At 42.6% G+C, this 16,223-nt stretch overlaps 1 protein-coding gene across 2 annotated transcripts in view; it reads left to right on the top strand.

Moving 5' to 3' along the window:
- Positions 1-16,223, top strand: part of IQCE (IQ motif containing E) — a 28,698-nt gene that overhangs the window by 825 nt on the left and 11,650 nt on the right. For both annotated transcript variants that reach the window (XR_012849550.1, XM_075830361.1), the window contains exons 2-17: positions 635-727; positions 1,733-1,801; positions 2,220-2,259; positions 4,864-5,010; positions 6,715-6,846; positions 7,315-7,385; positions 7,915-8,028; positions 8,902-8,952; positions 10,542-10,612; positions 11,744-11,816; positions 12,112-12,161; positions 12,515-12,678; positions 13,676-13,731; positions 14,169-14,365; positions 14,908-14,988; positions 15,797-15,896. Coding sequence is in view for 1 of the 2 variants with exons in the window: in XM_075830361.1 (XP_075686476.1) it covers positions 674-727; positions 1,733-1,801; positions 2,220-2,259; positions 4,864-5,010; positions 6,715-6,846; positions 7,315-7,385; positions 7,915-8,028; positions 8,902-8,952; positions 10,542-10,612; positions 11,744-11,816; positions 12,112-12,161; positions 12,515-12,678; positions 13,676-13,731; positions 14,169-14,365; positions 14,908-14,988; positions 15,797-15,896 (1,470 nt within the window). In the remaining variant the exon portion in view is untranslated. The remainder of the gene's footprint in view (positions 1-634; positions 728-1,732; positions 1,802-2,219; positions 2,260-4,863; positions 5,011-6,714; positions 6,847-7,314; positions 7,386-7,914; positions 8,029-8,901; positions 8,953-10,541; positions 10,613-11,743; positions 11,817-12,111; positions 12,162-12,514; positions 12,679-13,675; positions 13,732-14,168; positions 14,366-14,907; positions 14,989-15,796; positions 15,897-16,223) is intronic.

Genomic DNA, 16,223 nt, shown 5'->3' with positions numbered 1-16,223 from the left:
GTCGCTGAAATGTTCAATTTAGTCTATGACATACACTCCCAACAAGGGGCACGTCTGCGAGGAACGTTGGAGAGCGTTGGTTACTGCCACTTTTCAGAAGTTTCATGAATCAGTCGCAGTAGGTGTGGTCTGGAAAGCCACGCCCCTCTACAGAAAAAAAAAAAAAACATTTGTGGGTTATGGCGATGGGAATGGCGGCGTTATGCGATGGTGAATCCGCTCTGATAAATCGTGAGCAGCACACGGGAGGTTTCTGTTCACCCTGAGCTCGCGTTAGGACCCCTGGGTTACGGATCGACAGGTGCACCGCCCCGGTAAAAGTCCCCGCCTGCCGCGGTCCTCGGAGCGGGAACTGTTGCTGGACTGTACAATGTTGTGGCCATAATTATTAATGGGGTTGGTCCATTCAGTGGAGCGCCGTACCCCTAAGATCAGGTGATCACTTCCGGTCAGGCTGCTGAATCTGCAGATAGTCGCGCCGCTCTTCTCCAGAGCACGAGCCACTCTTCTCCATTCTCACTAAAAGAAAGTGCACCCCCCCCCCCCTCCATGATGGCCTAATAGGACATGTGGACAAGGGGTGCCCAGTTGGGACTGAAACTAACCAGACCTTTTTTGTTGTGTTTCTCAATAGCGGTGCTGCTGTTTACGGAGTAGTCGAGCGCAGTGAGAGATGTCTTGGCTGTCCAGTGAAAATGTGACTGAAGCTGAAGATCTTGACGATGTGGTAAGTTATTTACGGCAAGGATTTTTATATTTTATTTTTTATTATCAAATATTAATTACAACTGGAGACAGAAGCTGTGACGCTCTTCAGGATCTGTAGTACGGTCGATAAAACCGGCGCCCGACGGATCTTGAGTTGCATAAGGGTTCGTCGTTTTGATGGGAAGAATAGTTCTGCATGTAGTTCTATTCATTCCATCTAATCTGACCGGATTTGTGATGGAGAGCGTCTGGTGTAAAGACGACATTTCCCAGAATCTAAATCACCGGAGCGTGGTCCAGACAGTGAGTGAGCAAGGAATGCTGGGAGATTTCAGCTCTGACATGTGAATGCAACTCTGGAGTAAAATACAGACTGTAACTCAGGATCCGTACTAGATAAATAATGTCCGGTTTTCAAAAAATTAATATTATGTTTTGAATGATTAAAATTTTCCAATAAACTTTCTGTATTAATTCCTCACGGTTTTCAAGATCTCTGCTTGCTGTTATTCAGTAGGAACCTTCCATGTTTACTTCCAGTGGATACAATTCTGTCCATGGTCATGTGATGGACACACAGGTGTTGGGATCGTTACATTTACAGTATGGGTTTTTAGAGCTGTGTCTTCTATGTAGAAATACTTAAAAAATATCAGTGATAAGCCGGATCCCCCCCTCTGATACCAGCCAGACATCTATATGGAATAATGTATGTACATGAAGTTTATTGACGGACGCTCAGACTTTCCAGCACCTCTATAGAGGTGGGTCTCAATGACCTCTTAAGGAATTTGGGAAAAAAAGTTGTCTAACAGTTGGGCCAACCCTTTACCTCATTCTGTAGTAAAATGCAGATCTAATTTATAGCTGATTAATTAACTTTCCAACAGCTGCGATTTTTTTTTTTTTATTGATTTTTTTTATGTTTTTTTTTATTTTATTTATATATATATATATATATATATTATTTTTATTATATATTTTTTTTTATTTTGCTTTTAATCCTCGTTCTTCTTATTTCAAGTATCAGGAGCTGTCACAGCCGGGTGATGACGCAGTTTCTGCTATTACGTATGAATCCGACACAGATAAGGTATGAAGAACGTTACATTGTATCATATGATGATGCAATGTTAAATACTTCTATGTCATATTATGATAAATTCCACTACTATTTATACATAATCCGCATTCAGGGAAACCTTTAGTATGTCGATTTTTACAAAATCCACCCATAGGCCAGCCTTAGATGAGCGTAATACGGGAGCATCTATGTTCGTGTCATTAGACCTATGGTCCGGCCGGGATTTGCGGCCATAATACAGATCATATTCATAGGTCTGTTGAAGTTTTCAGGGATAATGAGGCACTAAAGAGAAGTCTTGGTGGGTTACATTGAGCCTATGAATTAAATATTGACATACAATGGGCCCATTTCTATTCCATATGCTACGTCACAATAAAACATACTCCATTTTTTAATATTGAAAGTTTTTTTTTTATTTATGTAGAAAGTAAAGAAGAAATCAAGTAAACCACCCAGGTCTCAAAGTAAGTCACTGCCTCCTATATTGTATGGCCAATACATTACAAATGTTAAAAGCGTATGGTATGGATTAAATAAAGACGGGAATGTCCATCATATAGTAAATCTGCGTTTGAACACTATTTTGTGTCTAATCGAATACAGACATCCAAATCCTCTGCATGGACACCGTTTAATAATAAAATTCTAGCTACCCGCAGCCACCACTGGGGGGAGCTTATTGCATACTGTTTTATTATTGAGTTTAAAGAATCACTCCGGCAATTTTCTTTTCTTTTGCACACATCATGCTATCTCACCAGCAATATTCTAGCAGGGTCATATGTTTCTTCCCAGCTCAGTTGCATCTATACATGTTGAACCCTTTCATTATGGGCAGCTGTGTCATATATATCTGTTTGACCACCTAAATAGACCATGCTCTCATATGTAGACAGGTGGTCAGTCTCTCCTGTGTCGCTGACTTCCTGTAAACTACAGGATTACATAATCACATATCAAATGCCTCCAGGCAGCTTTAAGACCCCTCCCCATCCCACCTGCCTTGTTTCTCTGTATGTCCCCTATGCATATAGTTCTGCTGAAGAGAGAATTTCTGCCCTATCTAAGGGAGCAGGAGTGCAGTGATATGATATATATATATTGCGCTGAAGCTCCCTCTGGTGGTGGCTAAAGGTTGCCCTAATTTTATCATTTAAAGAGGCTCTGTCACCACATTATAAGTGCCCTATCTCCTACATAAGGAAATGGGCGCTATAATGTAGGTGACAGTAATGCTTTTTATTTAGAAAAATGATCTATTTTTACCACTTTATGAGAGATTTTTAGCTTTATGCTAATGAGTTTCTTAATGCCCAAGTGGGCATTTTTTACTTTAGACCAAGTGGGCGTTGTACAGAGGAGTGTATGACGCTGACCAATCAGTGACCAATCAGCCTCATACACTTCTGTGCATTCATTTAGTCAGAAGATCACGATATAGTTATATCGTTCTGTGCAGTCACATACACACACACACACACACACACACACACACACACACACACACACACACACACTAACATTACTGTAGTGTCCTGATAATGAATATACATCACTACCAGCCTGGACGTGATGTTTATTCAGAATCCTGACACTTCTGAATCTTTTCTGTGAGATTCCAGCAAGGCAAACGTATTCTTGTTTGAAATGACAGGTTACATCGTAATCTCGCGAGATTACGCTTGCCTTTCTGTAAATCTCAGAGAGACGCTACAGAAGTGACAGGATTTTGAATACACCTCACGTCCTGGCTGGAGGTAATGTATATTCATTATCAGGACACTACAGTAATGTTATAGTGTGTTTATGTGGCAGCACATAGCGATATAGCTATATCGCTATCTGCTGTGTAAATGAATGGAGAGGAGTGCATGACGCTGATTGGTCACCGTCATACACTCCTCTGTACAACACCCACTTGTTCTAAAGTAAAAACACGCCCAGTTGGGCATTAAGAAGCTCATTAGCATATCGCTCATAAAGTGCTAAAAATTGATTGTTTTTCTAAATAAAAAGCACTGTTGTCACCTACATTATAGCGCCGATCTTATATAGGAGATAGGGCACTTATAATGTGGTGACAGAGCCTATTTAATGATGTCCATACATCTGACCACTATAAAGGTATATTATAAACGTTTATTAATTATTCACAGGGTAGCTGATAAATGTCTTATTGCTGGGGGCCTTACCACTGGGACCCCCACTGCCCCACAATCACTGGAATGGGGGTCCCGAGCCTCCTTTTCCTCCTCACTCCAAGACCACAGTGATGAGAACTTTAAATGGAGCGACACCAACGCGTGCTCTTATGCTGCTCCGTTCAAAGTCTATGGGACTGACAGACAACGGAGTACAGCACTCGGCTTTCTCCATTAGTCTGTGGATGGAGCGGCAGGCCGCATGATCGTCCTCCGCTCCATGTGGAGTAAGGAGGAACGGGGGTCTCAGGTCCCCTGTTCTAGCAATCGTGGGGAATTCAGCGATCAGACACTCATCACCTATCCTGTGGATGTTAACTTTGGGAATACAAATTGACACAGAATTTTGGACTTCAGATGTTAAAAGTTGGACATTCACTTAGGAGAAAACTCCATTAGGTAGACATGAAGTCCCACAATCACCATCTCTGACGCCAATTTTGAGGAAACCGCAGGATCGGATGGGTAAAAATTCAGTCCTTAAATTGCCGGTTGATCCTGCTTAAATTAACAGGATCCATCAGCAGAAACACATTTATGACTGTTTAATTCCCTGTCGCTTATATAGCACCAACGTATCCCGCAGCGCTGTACAGAGCTTATCACTCACATCAATCCCGGTCTCCAATAGGGCTCACAATCCAGTTCCCCAATCCTCGGTTTTAAGGGTTTGTCAGTTTTTTATAAGAATAGTGACCAATCTTCATGAACGGCGCACATATACTCGGCCTGTTAATTCTGCCCCATGACATTGAGTTGTATGTAGAGAGGTGCGGGGCGGGGGAGATTAATGATGACTACACCCCTCTCCGCTATCATTTATATTGTTTCAGAAGATTAAATAGTTTTCTCATTTATTTTTTGCAGATTCTCCTTATCTCTCCAGCGCAAAGTTGAACCCTAAAAAAGCCCCTGTATGGAGATCTCTGAAAGGGACGGGACAAATGCACGCAGAGAACCCGATGATGAAAGTGCCGCGACAGCTGTGGCTCAGCTCCCTCAAACAAGGCAATGGTAACGCTCGGACTTTGTTCTTCTATAGAACTCATTAGAAAAGCTTTAATTGAAGTGATATCAATGATACCAAACTAACAATAAGCGTCACACATGCCGGACTGTCATTTCCAGTTCTCGGACCGGAGCTTGTGTTCCTTCTGTGTGGTCAGAATAATCTATTCTACAAAACTAATCTAAATTTTAGCTTTTATGCTAGCAAATCCGCTGACTCTTCATGTTTAATGGGGTCGTTGCTCGATCCTAAAGCCGGTCAAACATAAGGTTAGTGATAAGAGGCGGCCGTTTTCTGAATAACTTGTGGTTGGTCTGTGACGATTGCCGATTTGGATGACATTGCCATAAGTTAAAGGGAACCTGTCAAATCGGTCACCAGCATTTCAGCTATTAAACCAGCAATACCTGGTGGCGGTCGGTGAAAAATCATTTTTATGTAAGCTAGAATTAGTCGGCTCTGTACCTTTTAGAATTGATTTTTTTTAGTGTTCCCGTGCCGTATGCTAATGAGCATAAAAGAGTCACATCTTCATTCCTCGTCCGGCCCACACAAAGCAGGGAAGGGTATCGGGCCATACATGACGGGCGCATGTGCACGATCTCCGACGAGATTTCGGCATTCAGGGAGGGCCAGTTTTTGGCAGTGGGCGGGCATAGGAAGAGGAACGAATGAGACTGCCGGATTATTACCATAAAAGGCGTGAACTGTTTGCAGACCGTTATTTACGGTCAGAGGAGGAGTTTAGGAGAGGGGGTAACGGCAATCAACTTTTGACAGTATCGGCCAGAGAGGGGTGAGGAGAGTTCAATAGGTGAAATGCTGGTGACCGGTTCCCTTTAGAACGACAAATCGCTGATCGATCTCTGTCCTGATCATCTCTGTGGGCTGGTCTGGGCTTCTATTGATGGGATGCAGCTCCAACACGGCAGATCAACCTTATTCACAGATCTCTGCCGGTCATGCTAGTTCTGGAAAAAGCACCAACAGTCGGCAGAAAATGGTCTAAATCGTCTGTTTGTGTCTAGAGGAAAGAAGCTCTTCCATCACCGTTCCTGTATTAGGCAGTTATACTATGGAACTTTAAGGCCCTGTTCACACAGTGCTTTTTTTTTTTTTTTTTTTTTTTTTTTTTGCAGGCAGAAAAATTGCCTCAAAATTCTTTCAGGAACTTTGGGGGAGATTTTGACCTGCCTGCAATTTCTTGCCCTGTTTATTGCTGCGCTTTTCGCCCACGACCATTGGACAAAAAACGCTTTCTCTACCTCCCATTGATTTCAACGGGAGGTCAGAGGCGGGAACCGCGGCAACAAAGAGCATGTCTCTTTAGTTTTTATTTTTTTTACCACGAGCAGCTGAAAACCAACACCCAAAAAAATGGCAGGCGGTCTCAGGCGTTATTTGCCGCGGTTTCCCCGTCAATCAGCGTAAAAAAAAAAAAAGTGAACTGGGCCTAAGGCTAATAGCACACGTGGCTGATTTGTTGCGGATTTTCATGGCAGGTTTTACTCTTTGCAATTCAAAAAGGGTGAGATCTGCGTCAAATCCGATCTGAGAATTTGGGATTTAAAAATGACATGCTGGTAAAGTGGAGATTCATGTTCTGCGATGTAGAGCGGTGCAGATTGTTTCCTCCTGATTCTTGCAGAGTTTGGAGTGTGTTTATGATACTTTATTCCCTCATTTCATCCTCTTGTGTTTCCTCTCAGGCCTCACTCAGCCTTTGAAATCTGACATGGACATGGGCCAGGCGTGGGTGAGCCCCGGCAGCAGCACCCCGGAGTACCTAAAGGAAGCTCTTGGGATGAAGAAACCCAAATATTCCCGTTCTGCTAGTAATGGTAACTACGATCCAGACGTGTAGGAGCCGTTCTGTTCGCGCTTTACTCTTTTTATAGATCAATCATAGTTTTTGGTCATCATTGGTCCGATGTGTAAATTAAGCTCTTAGATTACGTCCCGCCAGGTTTCTATTGCAGAATAATGTCGTCTGTTGCATTTTTCTGAAGTTTTTTTGAAGTTTTTGAAGTTTCATTTACTTTGCTGCTACTGTATTACGCTGCGGATTTGCCGCAGGAAAATCCACGCGGCAAATCCGCACACCATATGCACCGTGGAGTTTGAAGATTATCCGTGGCAGAAATGCGCATTTAAAACTCTGATTTCTGCTGCGACTAGGCATGCGCATTCGCTCCATCGCAATTCAGGGGAGCTTACCCGCGTCTTTTTTGTGTTCTTATTTGTTATTTCTGACAATGTAGTTCAATTTTATTATTCAGCAAATTGTATGTTGTTGTTTTTAAACACAGGTTATATACCCGGGACGCCAGATTTCAAAGAAAAAGAGGACATGTATGACCAGATCTTAGACTTGAAAAAGGTGCATGCCGGCGCTTGTGGATACAGCTGTATTGTTTGCCGCCGTGGTTAGAATTACTTTATTTGCAAGGATTTTATTAGACATTTTCTAAAGGTTTGGCGATTATCACATTTCATATATAGAAACCCTGTATTCATCTTACACCGACCGCTACCATACCCTGCAGCACAGCTTCATACACTCTCCTATCTTATAACTGTGCTCATCCTGTTCTTCCTGGTTCATGAACACCGCCAAAAGTATAGTGACCATAGATGGTGCAGTATGAGAGAGGGGAGTGGGAAGACGTAACTGCATCACTAGGCAGATTATATATATATCCCATGTAGGGGCCGCTGGGTGACAACCCTATGAACACTGGAATGGCTGCAATTAGTGGTTGTCGCTCAGCATATTTTGGAAGCAACTGACTAGGAGATATATATATATATATGAGACTTCATATAAGAGAAAAGTGAGCAGCTTCCATTCACCTCATTATTATCACTAATATTGTTTAATATGTTTTCTTTATTTCTTTTTCATTCAGATGTTACAAGCACAAAAGACTGAAGCGGATATAATGAAAACGAAACTCCGGAGATTGGAGGAAGAAAACAACAAAAAAGACCGTCAAATTGAACAGTTTCTGGATCCCTCAAGAGTGAGTGTTCTCCCGATCTAGGAGCACGATCAATGATCCTTTAGGCCAAAATCACACACACACAATTTTGATGCAGTTTTTGTGACTCTTTGGTTTTGTTTTGTTTTTTGAGCCAAAGCCAGAAATGGATCCAAAGGGAAGAAAAGGTATAGAGAAAAGACTGAAGTATCTCCTTTCTCTTGTGTCCACTTCTGTGTTTAATGCAAAAAACGGCATCAAAACTGTGTGTGATCCTGGCGTTAAAGCAGTGGCTTTCCAGCTGTTGGAAGATTATAAGTCCGATCATGCTCGGAGTTGTAGTTTTGCAACAGCTGTAGAGTCACAGGCTGGAGATCACTGCTTAAAGCCCCATGCACATGGCCGTAATTTTGATCCACATTTTCGGACTGTAATTGCGGATCAAGTTACGGACCCATTCATTTCTTTCGCCCACGGACACCTTCCCGTATATTTACAGGAAGGTGTCCGGGCCGTAGAAATGACCCGCAAAAAATACGACATGTCCTATTTTTTGATTTTTAAGGACTGTGCTCCTATACTTTATAATGGGAGCACAGCCCGCAAATGCGGGTGACTGTCCGCAGCCGGCCGTGGTAGCAGGCACGGCCGTGTGCAGAGGACCTTACTGTGTATTTGTCTGAATAATTAGTTTGCTTGGACGGTCTTTCCCAGTGCAACATAGGAAAAATCGGATCTGTAATTCCTTAAACGGATGTGTGAGTTTAAAGCATGGCTGATTTCTTTCTGAAACAATGCCCCTCTTGTGCAATGGCTGCAGTGGGTATTGCAGAATTTGCTCCGCATTCACCTACACATGCTGGCCTTCTTGATATTACGTGAAAAATACTCACACTGTTTTATAATAAAATACAGAGTTCAGAATTTGCAAGGAGCCTGGTGGACAAAAGATGTGACAGCAGTTTGGTGAGTTATTATGTGTTTTGCAATTGATTTAAAAAAAAAATGGGAGTTGGGGCAGATGTTAATGTCCGTGGCAGCCGCAACATTCCAGTCATGACGAGTATTTTGCATCCATTACTTGATGTTCTGTTAGGGCCATCACTTGACACTATGTATTAAAGGGGTTTTCCCATGTAGGACATTTATGACCTATCCACAGGATAGGTCATAAATGTCAGATAGATGTGGGTCCCACCTCTGGGGCCCGCAACTATCTCTAAAACAGGGCCCCATAATCCCCGTTCTAGCTCTTTGTGTAGCTCAGCGAGATACGCTGTTTCCGTAACTCCCGACCATAAAGTCGGGACGTGGCCGGGAGTCACCGTGAGCACAAAAAGCTAGAACGGGGATTAGGGGGCCCCGCTCTGGAGACAGAGGTGGGACCCGCATCTATCTGACATTTATGACGTATCCTGTGGATATGTCATACATGTCCTTCATGGGAAAACCTCTTTAACCAGTTCAGGACCGGGCTATTTTGCGCCTTCAGGACCAGACACCGTTTAGCCCTTTTTAGCACGTGTTAGTTAAATGGCTATAACGTTTTTATTTGTTGGGCTAACGACGTTATTTTTGCGACGTTTTTTCCGTAGACCATGCAGGTTTCATTTTTTATCGTTTTTATACACACCTTTTTTGCTATTTTAGAATTTTTATTCATAAAGTTTGAAAATAATAGTAAATAAATAAGCTTTTTTACGTTTCAGCTATTTTTTTGGGGTAATAACATAGTTTTACCCTAAAATAGATCTTTTATTTGTGATCGCCATTGTCTACTGTAAATTTTAATATATTACATGTCTATATTAGGGTAATTGGGTCAGCGCTAGCGTTACAACAATGATTGGCGGGGGGAACGTTTTTTTTTGGGGTGGGTATTTTATGTGTATTTATTATTTAATTTACTTTTGCACTTTACTTTATTATTTTTTTATTACTATGGTCTGTCCCTCTAAGGTCAAAAAAGACCTTTGGGGAACTTTATATATTTGTTTTCTTTCTTTTACACCATGTTTTTCCACTGTAACTGCACAGCAGCCCCAGTTACAGGGGAAATCAGCCCTCTCATAGTGACGATTGTCACTAATAGGGCTGTGCTGGGTCTAGTTAGACCGAGCAGCAGTCCGTCACTAACGGCACCCGGCGATCATGTGACCTGTCACATGATCACCGGGAGGAATAGAGACAGCGCCGCTGCTGCTGTCTCTATTCCTATACACAGCGTTCATTGAACGCTGTGTAAAATAGATCAGAGAAGACAGAAGCAGCGAAAGCTGCTCCTATCTTCTCCTCAGGGTCCCCGGCAGTCACTGACAGCCGGAGACCCGACATTCAGCTGCCCGATCGCGCGGGCAGCAAGTTAAAACCCGAGCCGTAAAAAGTCTATGGCGCGGGTTTTAAGGACCCTGACTGCTGGCCGTAAAAATACAGCCAGCGGTCGGGAACCAGTTAAACACATTTGTTATGCTCCGTAGTAGCGCAGCTTGTGCAAACTAGTCATAATCCTTATCACCAAGCTGTGATTGACATTTTTATTTTTATCTTCATTGCAGATCGTGAATAATCTCAAGCAGAAAATTCTGAAGTTGGAAAAGCAGTGTAAAGAAAAAGATAATGCCTTAAGGTATGAAACTCAACAATGTATCCTATTTAACATGCTCCATACTCCTCCCTTACCGACATTTGACGTAACTGTATGTCATGGTCGGTAGGGGAGGAGTATGGAGCGGGCTCATGGGCTGTTCTTGCTCCATGTGCTGCAGGTGTCAGCTGTGTGTTACAGCTGACACTCCTCTCTTACGGCCGGGATTTGAGATAACCATCGGCCCCTCCGGCTGTTTCGGAGTTGTCATTGTAACCTGGGGCCCTATTGAAGACCCCCAAGTCTGCCATCTTTGTTCTACTATCATTGACTTAATAGGAGCTGGTAAAAATCACAATATACAGCAATATTTTTTTTAAATAAATCGTTAAGTAAAGTGCTTAGGAATGTACAAAAAAAAATCTATTTGCAAGTTTTCTACAAATGTAAAAAAAACAAACCTATAAATAGTTTTTTCTTTGTAATAGTAGTAAGTCATAAAAAAAATACCCTGTATGAATTTGGTATGGCCGTCATTGTACTGACCCGTAGAATAAAGTTAACATTTAATTTTTACCGCTCGTGAATGACGTAAAAACAAAACCCAAAAAACAATGAAGGAATCGCTGTGTTTTGTTTTTTTATATTCCACCCCACAAAGTATTGTTTTTTCGTTTTTCTGTACATTATAGGGTGCCGTTAAAAACTACAACTCGTCCTGCAATGATGAAGCTCTAATACGGCTATGTTGACAAAAAAATAAAAACGTTACGGCATTTGAAAGGCGGGGAGGAAAGATGGCTGCGACGGCAAGGGGTTGATATATTATGTAAGGCTAGAAGAGATAATCAAGACCAGTGATCCTCATCCTATGGCTGTCCAGCTGTTACAAAACTACCCTGAGCATGCTGGGAGTTGTTGTTCTGCTAGAGATCCACACATTGGGGATCGCTGGTCTAGAATATCCATCTGGGCATCAAATAAGTGACAGACATCGAGTTTCCTAGACCGTAGGATGGTTTATTCTTTGCACATAAAGCCATTGACTATCCTGTTGTGGAACGAGACTGACAAAATGTAACGTAGTGCAGCCGTATTTAGGTAATGGGGTAGAGTCACCACGTGCTGCCAGAATTCAATGATAAAATGTGTTTACCTTTTTATGTTTTAAAGCAAAGTCCAAACCGATCTAAAAACAACCAGCCTGGAAGAGATGAGGATCGCTATGGAAACCTATTATGAAGAGGTGAGTCCTGATGATAGACCGCAACGCCAGGCATGGGCACTTTACAGTATATTCCACAAAAAGCTACAGGAATTAGTTCTTTTTCACTTCTTGTCTTTGGAAATGATACGTCCAAAAAGATCTCTGAACATATTCCAATGTCCATGAATAAAACACAAGTTTAGGTCTAAACCACCACCACCACTGCCTTCCCAGCAACACTGGTCTCCAAGATCAATGATTGGGGGACAATTTCTATCTATGACATGAAACATAAAAAGTTTATTGTGTTTTCTGTTTTGTTTAAAATTAACAGATTCAGAGGCTACAGATGTTGTTGGTGAAAGCAGAAGCTGCGCAACAAAGGTCAGTAGAAGGAGCGATGAATGTCTTATGTCTGTTACTTCTTAGTCTCTGAGCCTTCCGTTGGATCACAAAAGAAAGGAGACTCGTCAGTCTTTCCTTTTATACCTTTCCTTCCTTTTGGATCCACTTCTGGCTTTGGCTCAAATAAATTAGCCAAAGGAGGCATCAAAACTGTGTGCGTGTGTGCGTTAGATCCTGGCCTTAATCAAGTCTCTGCAGCATGTGGACTCGCTAGTTATGTACAGATTGTATTGACATGTCATAAAGAAGTGGGCAGGTGGTCCTGGCACTGCAACACCTACCAATCGCTGTGAATGTGTCATTTATAAAATATGGTCTGATTTTTTTGTTAGGCCTCCTCCAGAAAGTAAGGATTCCCTCATGAGACAAAAAGCACTGAACGCGGCTGTACTGAAATTCTCCAAACAAGTCAAGGAGTTACAGGAGGAAAACAAGAGTCTAAAAGCCGATCTGGACAGAGCTATGGCACAGTCGCCTACATCTACCAGATCAAAAGGTATGGAGAAAAAAGCAGCAATGTGTCCCTCTAAATAGAGGGTGCAAGTCACAGACACCTCACCACAGCCGTCCCATCAGCAAATATCACAAAAGGGAGAAGGCAGCACTCCAAAATATAAAAAAGTGAATGGTTTCCTTATTCACCCATGCTGCGACCGTTCAAGTGTAACGAAACCTTTCAAAAACTTGTGACGTGTCAGAAGTTTTGATCGGTGGGGATCCGAGCACTGAGACCCCCACCGATCACTAAAACAGAGTAGCAGAAGTGCTCGGGTGAGTGCTGTGCCGCTTCGTTTCTGATTGGCTTTTCTCGGAGGGTACAGGCTTAAAAGAAAGCCGCTCGGCTTTCCGAGGATAGCCGATCAGAAATAAAGTGGCACAGCACTCACCCGAGCGCTTCTACCACTTTGTTTTAGTGATCATGGTGGTCTCAGTGCTCGGACCCCCACCGATCAAAACTTCTGACTTGTCACTATGATGTCAAAAGTTTTTGAAAATTTTAGTTACCCTTTCAGCAACATGGAAGAATAAAGAAATTGGTAACTTTTTTTAAAAGTTTGGACTGCTGCCTACTTATTTAATGTTCGAATTGGTTTATGTTTATTTAATGTGACGTTTCTCACATTTGTCAGCACATGTGCAAAACATGCAAAGTTAATGAAGTAATCGTGTGCAGCTTCATATCCTGCATTTAACATTTTGTCCACCAGGGGGCACTTTAATAGAATTCCAGTAATTATAGTGCACAAATTAGATGGATTGTACATTGCAGGGATTTTATGTCCTTTGGGTCATTCAGCACTTATCCGTTACCATTGATGACACTCAAATTTGAAAAGTGCCACCATAGTGCATAATGGAAACCAATTCGCCACAGCACCCTTCCCACTATCGTCCACACCCGTTTTTATTTTAATACTGTAAAGCATGACAATACTAATTTACTTAGAGGGGTCCATGAGGTTTTGTACTTACGTTTAGCTGTTTTTGTCCAGGTTACAGTGAGTGGAGCAAGCAGAGACTAGTGAGGAAGATTTCAGAATTGGAAAAGGTGAGTGAGCAAGTTCTTCTAGCAAAATATTTTCCTCACCAGAAGGTTATGTTCACACAGGATGGATACGCTGCGTAAAAGGTACACAGCGTATCTGCCCTGGAGCCCGCAGCGCCTTCCAGCCGAAAAACCACACCAAATTGTGGTGCGGTTTTTCGACCGGAAGGTCCGCTGCGGCAGACGATAGGAAAAAAAATAAAAGATTATACTTACCACTAGTCATGAAGGTTTTCTGCCCTTGCAAGTAAGTTTTATATATTTTGACCGCCTGATAATTCAGAATCTCTGATCACTCAGCCCCTATCCGTTCCCATGGTTGTCTGATTAAAGCGATTTTACAGCATTTGGAGATTGGTGAAGATTTTAAAGAGAATCGCTCAAAATAAGACTAAGACCTTACACCATTTTTATAAAAGCTTTATTCTGTACATTTATAGAAATTTGAAAATACGCAGAAGTCCTCTACAGAGCAGGACAAGTCACCACAAGTGAGGGGAACGCCAAGCTCCGGTGAGGGAGAGGGTCCATTACTGCAGAAACCGGACCCTCAAGAAGAATGTGAGAGGTTGAGGAACCTGGTCAAGAAGATAAAAGAAGATCGGGCAGCTTTACAGGAACGACTCGGCACCAAGGAGTGAGCAGATGATCACTGGAGATGAGAAGTGTCTATGACTAGACGTGTATTGACTTCTGATATCGAATGTTATTGGTAATGGAGGTGAATGATGAAGATGTATCCAGCACTCGACATAAAAGTTAAATGTTTTATTAGGTCATGTTAAAAACAAAGAGGTTAAAACAAAAATCCCGGGAACACGCTTACGCGTTTCAGACCATTGAAGTCCTTAATTATAGCTTAATCGAAACTATGATTAAGGACCTCAATGGTCTGAAACGCGTAAGCGTGGTCCCGGGATTTTTGTTTTAACCTCTTTGTTTTTAACATGACCTAATAAAACATTTAACTTTTATGTCGAGTGCTGGATACATCTTCATCATTCACCTCCATTACCTTGTTTACCTGCTGTCGACACAGGACCCTATTAGGAGTATCTACAAGCACCTGCAGCAATTGGATCAATTTACATCTTTTTTCACCAACTAACGCATTGGAAATTTGGTGAGCGAACTTTTTGTAATACGTTAATTTTTTCTATCGAATGTTATTCTCAACAGAGCCGACTTTAAAAAACTGCAGCAGGAAAAGACAGACCTTGAGAAGCAGCTGCAAAGACTGAAGGATAAAAAAGATGAAAGGTGAATGATTAAGCCATTAAAGGGGTTGTCCACGTTGGGTTGGTATTTTATACTGATGACCTATCCACAGCCTTCTGCTTCCTGCGTCGACAACCTCAAAACTTCCGGTGCCCGGAGGTAGCCGTAACAGCTGATCGGTGCGGGGTCCGGGTGTTGGACCCCCACCGATTTGTATACTAATGACCTAACCTGTGGAGGGGTCATCCGTATAAAAACACTCCAAACTGCTCAACCCCTTTAACTATGACTTATTATCTATTGACTTGATTTTAAAGGGGTATTCCACTGGATAAAGGATAACTGCTAGATCAGTGCTTTGGTCTGGCTGCTGGGCCCCCCCACCAATCGCCAGAACAGGAAGTCCGTTTTCCCCCTCCCCGCCGAGCCGCAAGACCGCTGCCAGGAGAAGATGAATGGAGCGGTGGTCGAGCATACTTCCTGAAGCTCTAACCAAAGTCTAGGCATTGATAGAACCAGGTCGGCATTTGGTTTTCAGGCCCCTGCGACCAGCTTTTATAGACCGGAAAAGAAGTCCGCAAGTCTTCATTGCCCTGCAGCATTACATGAGGCTCTTTGAAATCAATTGGGCATCCATGTAACGTACGGACCAGCGGGGTCCTCTACTCCTGACACTCGTTGTAGCTCTCTGCAGTCTGCAGATAGGCGGGGGGGGGGGGGGAATGTGACACTTGGAACGGGTTGTCCAAAATATTTCACTGGTCCAGTTTCTATGCATGAACTGATTTTCTTGTACAGACCAATCACTGTAAAATAAAATATTCTCTTGTGATCTTCTTTCACACAACAGAGAAGAAATCAACCGGCTCAGCCAAAGAATTAAGAGATTGGAAGCGGAACTGGAGGATGAAAAACGTGAGAAGGGGGCTGCGCTGGAAGCGGCAAAAAAGGTTAATTTATGTTCCTCATGTGCAGTGCCTGTGTAAGTGACATGACAGTATAGGAAAAACAATGGATAACCCCCATATAAAAGCCAAACTGATTGCCATGGTGAATGGGTGACCATGTAAAATATGGCTGCGCTTAGTTCTCCGGAGTGGGGGGTCATCTTTTCCAGCAGCGCTCTGCTCTAGCATATAGAGGGGGAGCCGCCCTCCTTATTACTATGATGGATGATTGCGCTCATCTTTACATACACTGACTCATTATCACCTTTTCCTGCTAGCAATTCAGGCCATGTATTTGCAGCTTGCACTTTTCACTCCGTTGCTTCGTTC

Source organism: Rhinoderma darwinii, chromosome 6 (assembly GCF_050947455.1).
Source record: "Rhinoderma darwinii isolate aRhiDar2 chromosome 6, aRhiDar2.hap1, whole genome shotgun sequence".
NCBI lineage: Eukaryota > Metazoa > Chordata > Amphibia > Anura > Rhinodermatidae > Rhinoderma > Rhinoderma darwinii.
The sequence above is the reverse complement of the archived record's forward strand: the minus strand, read 5'-3'. Positions and strand labels throughout refer to the sequence as shown.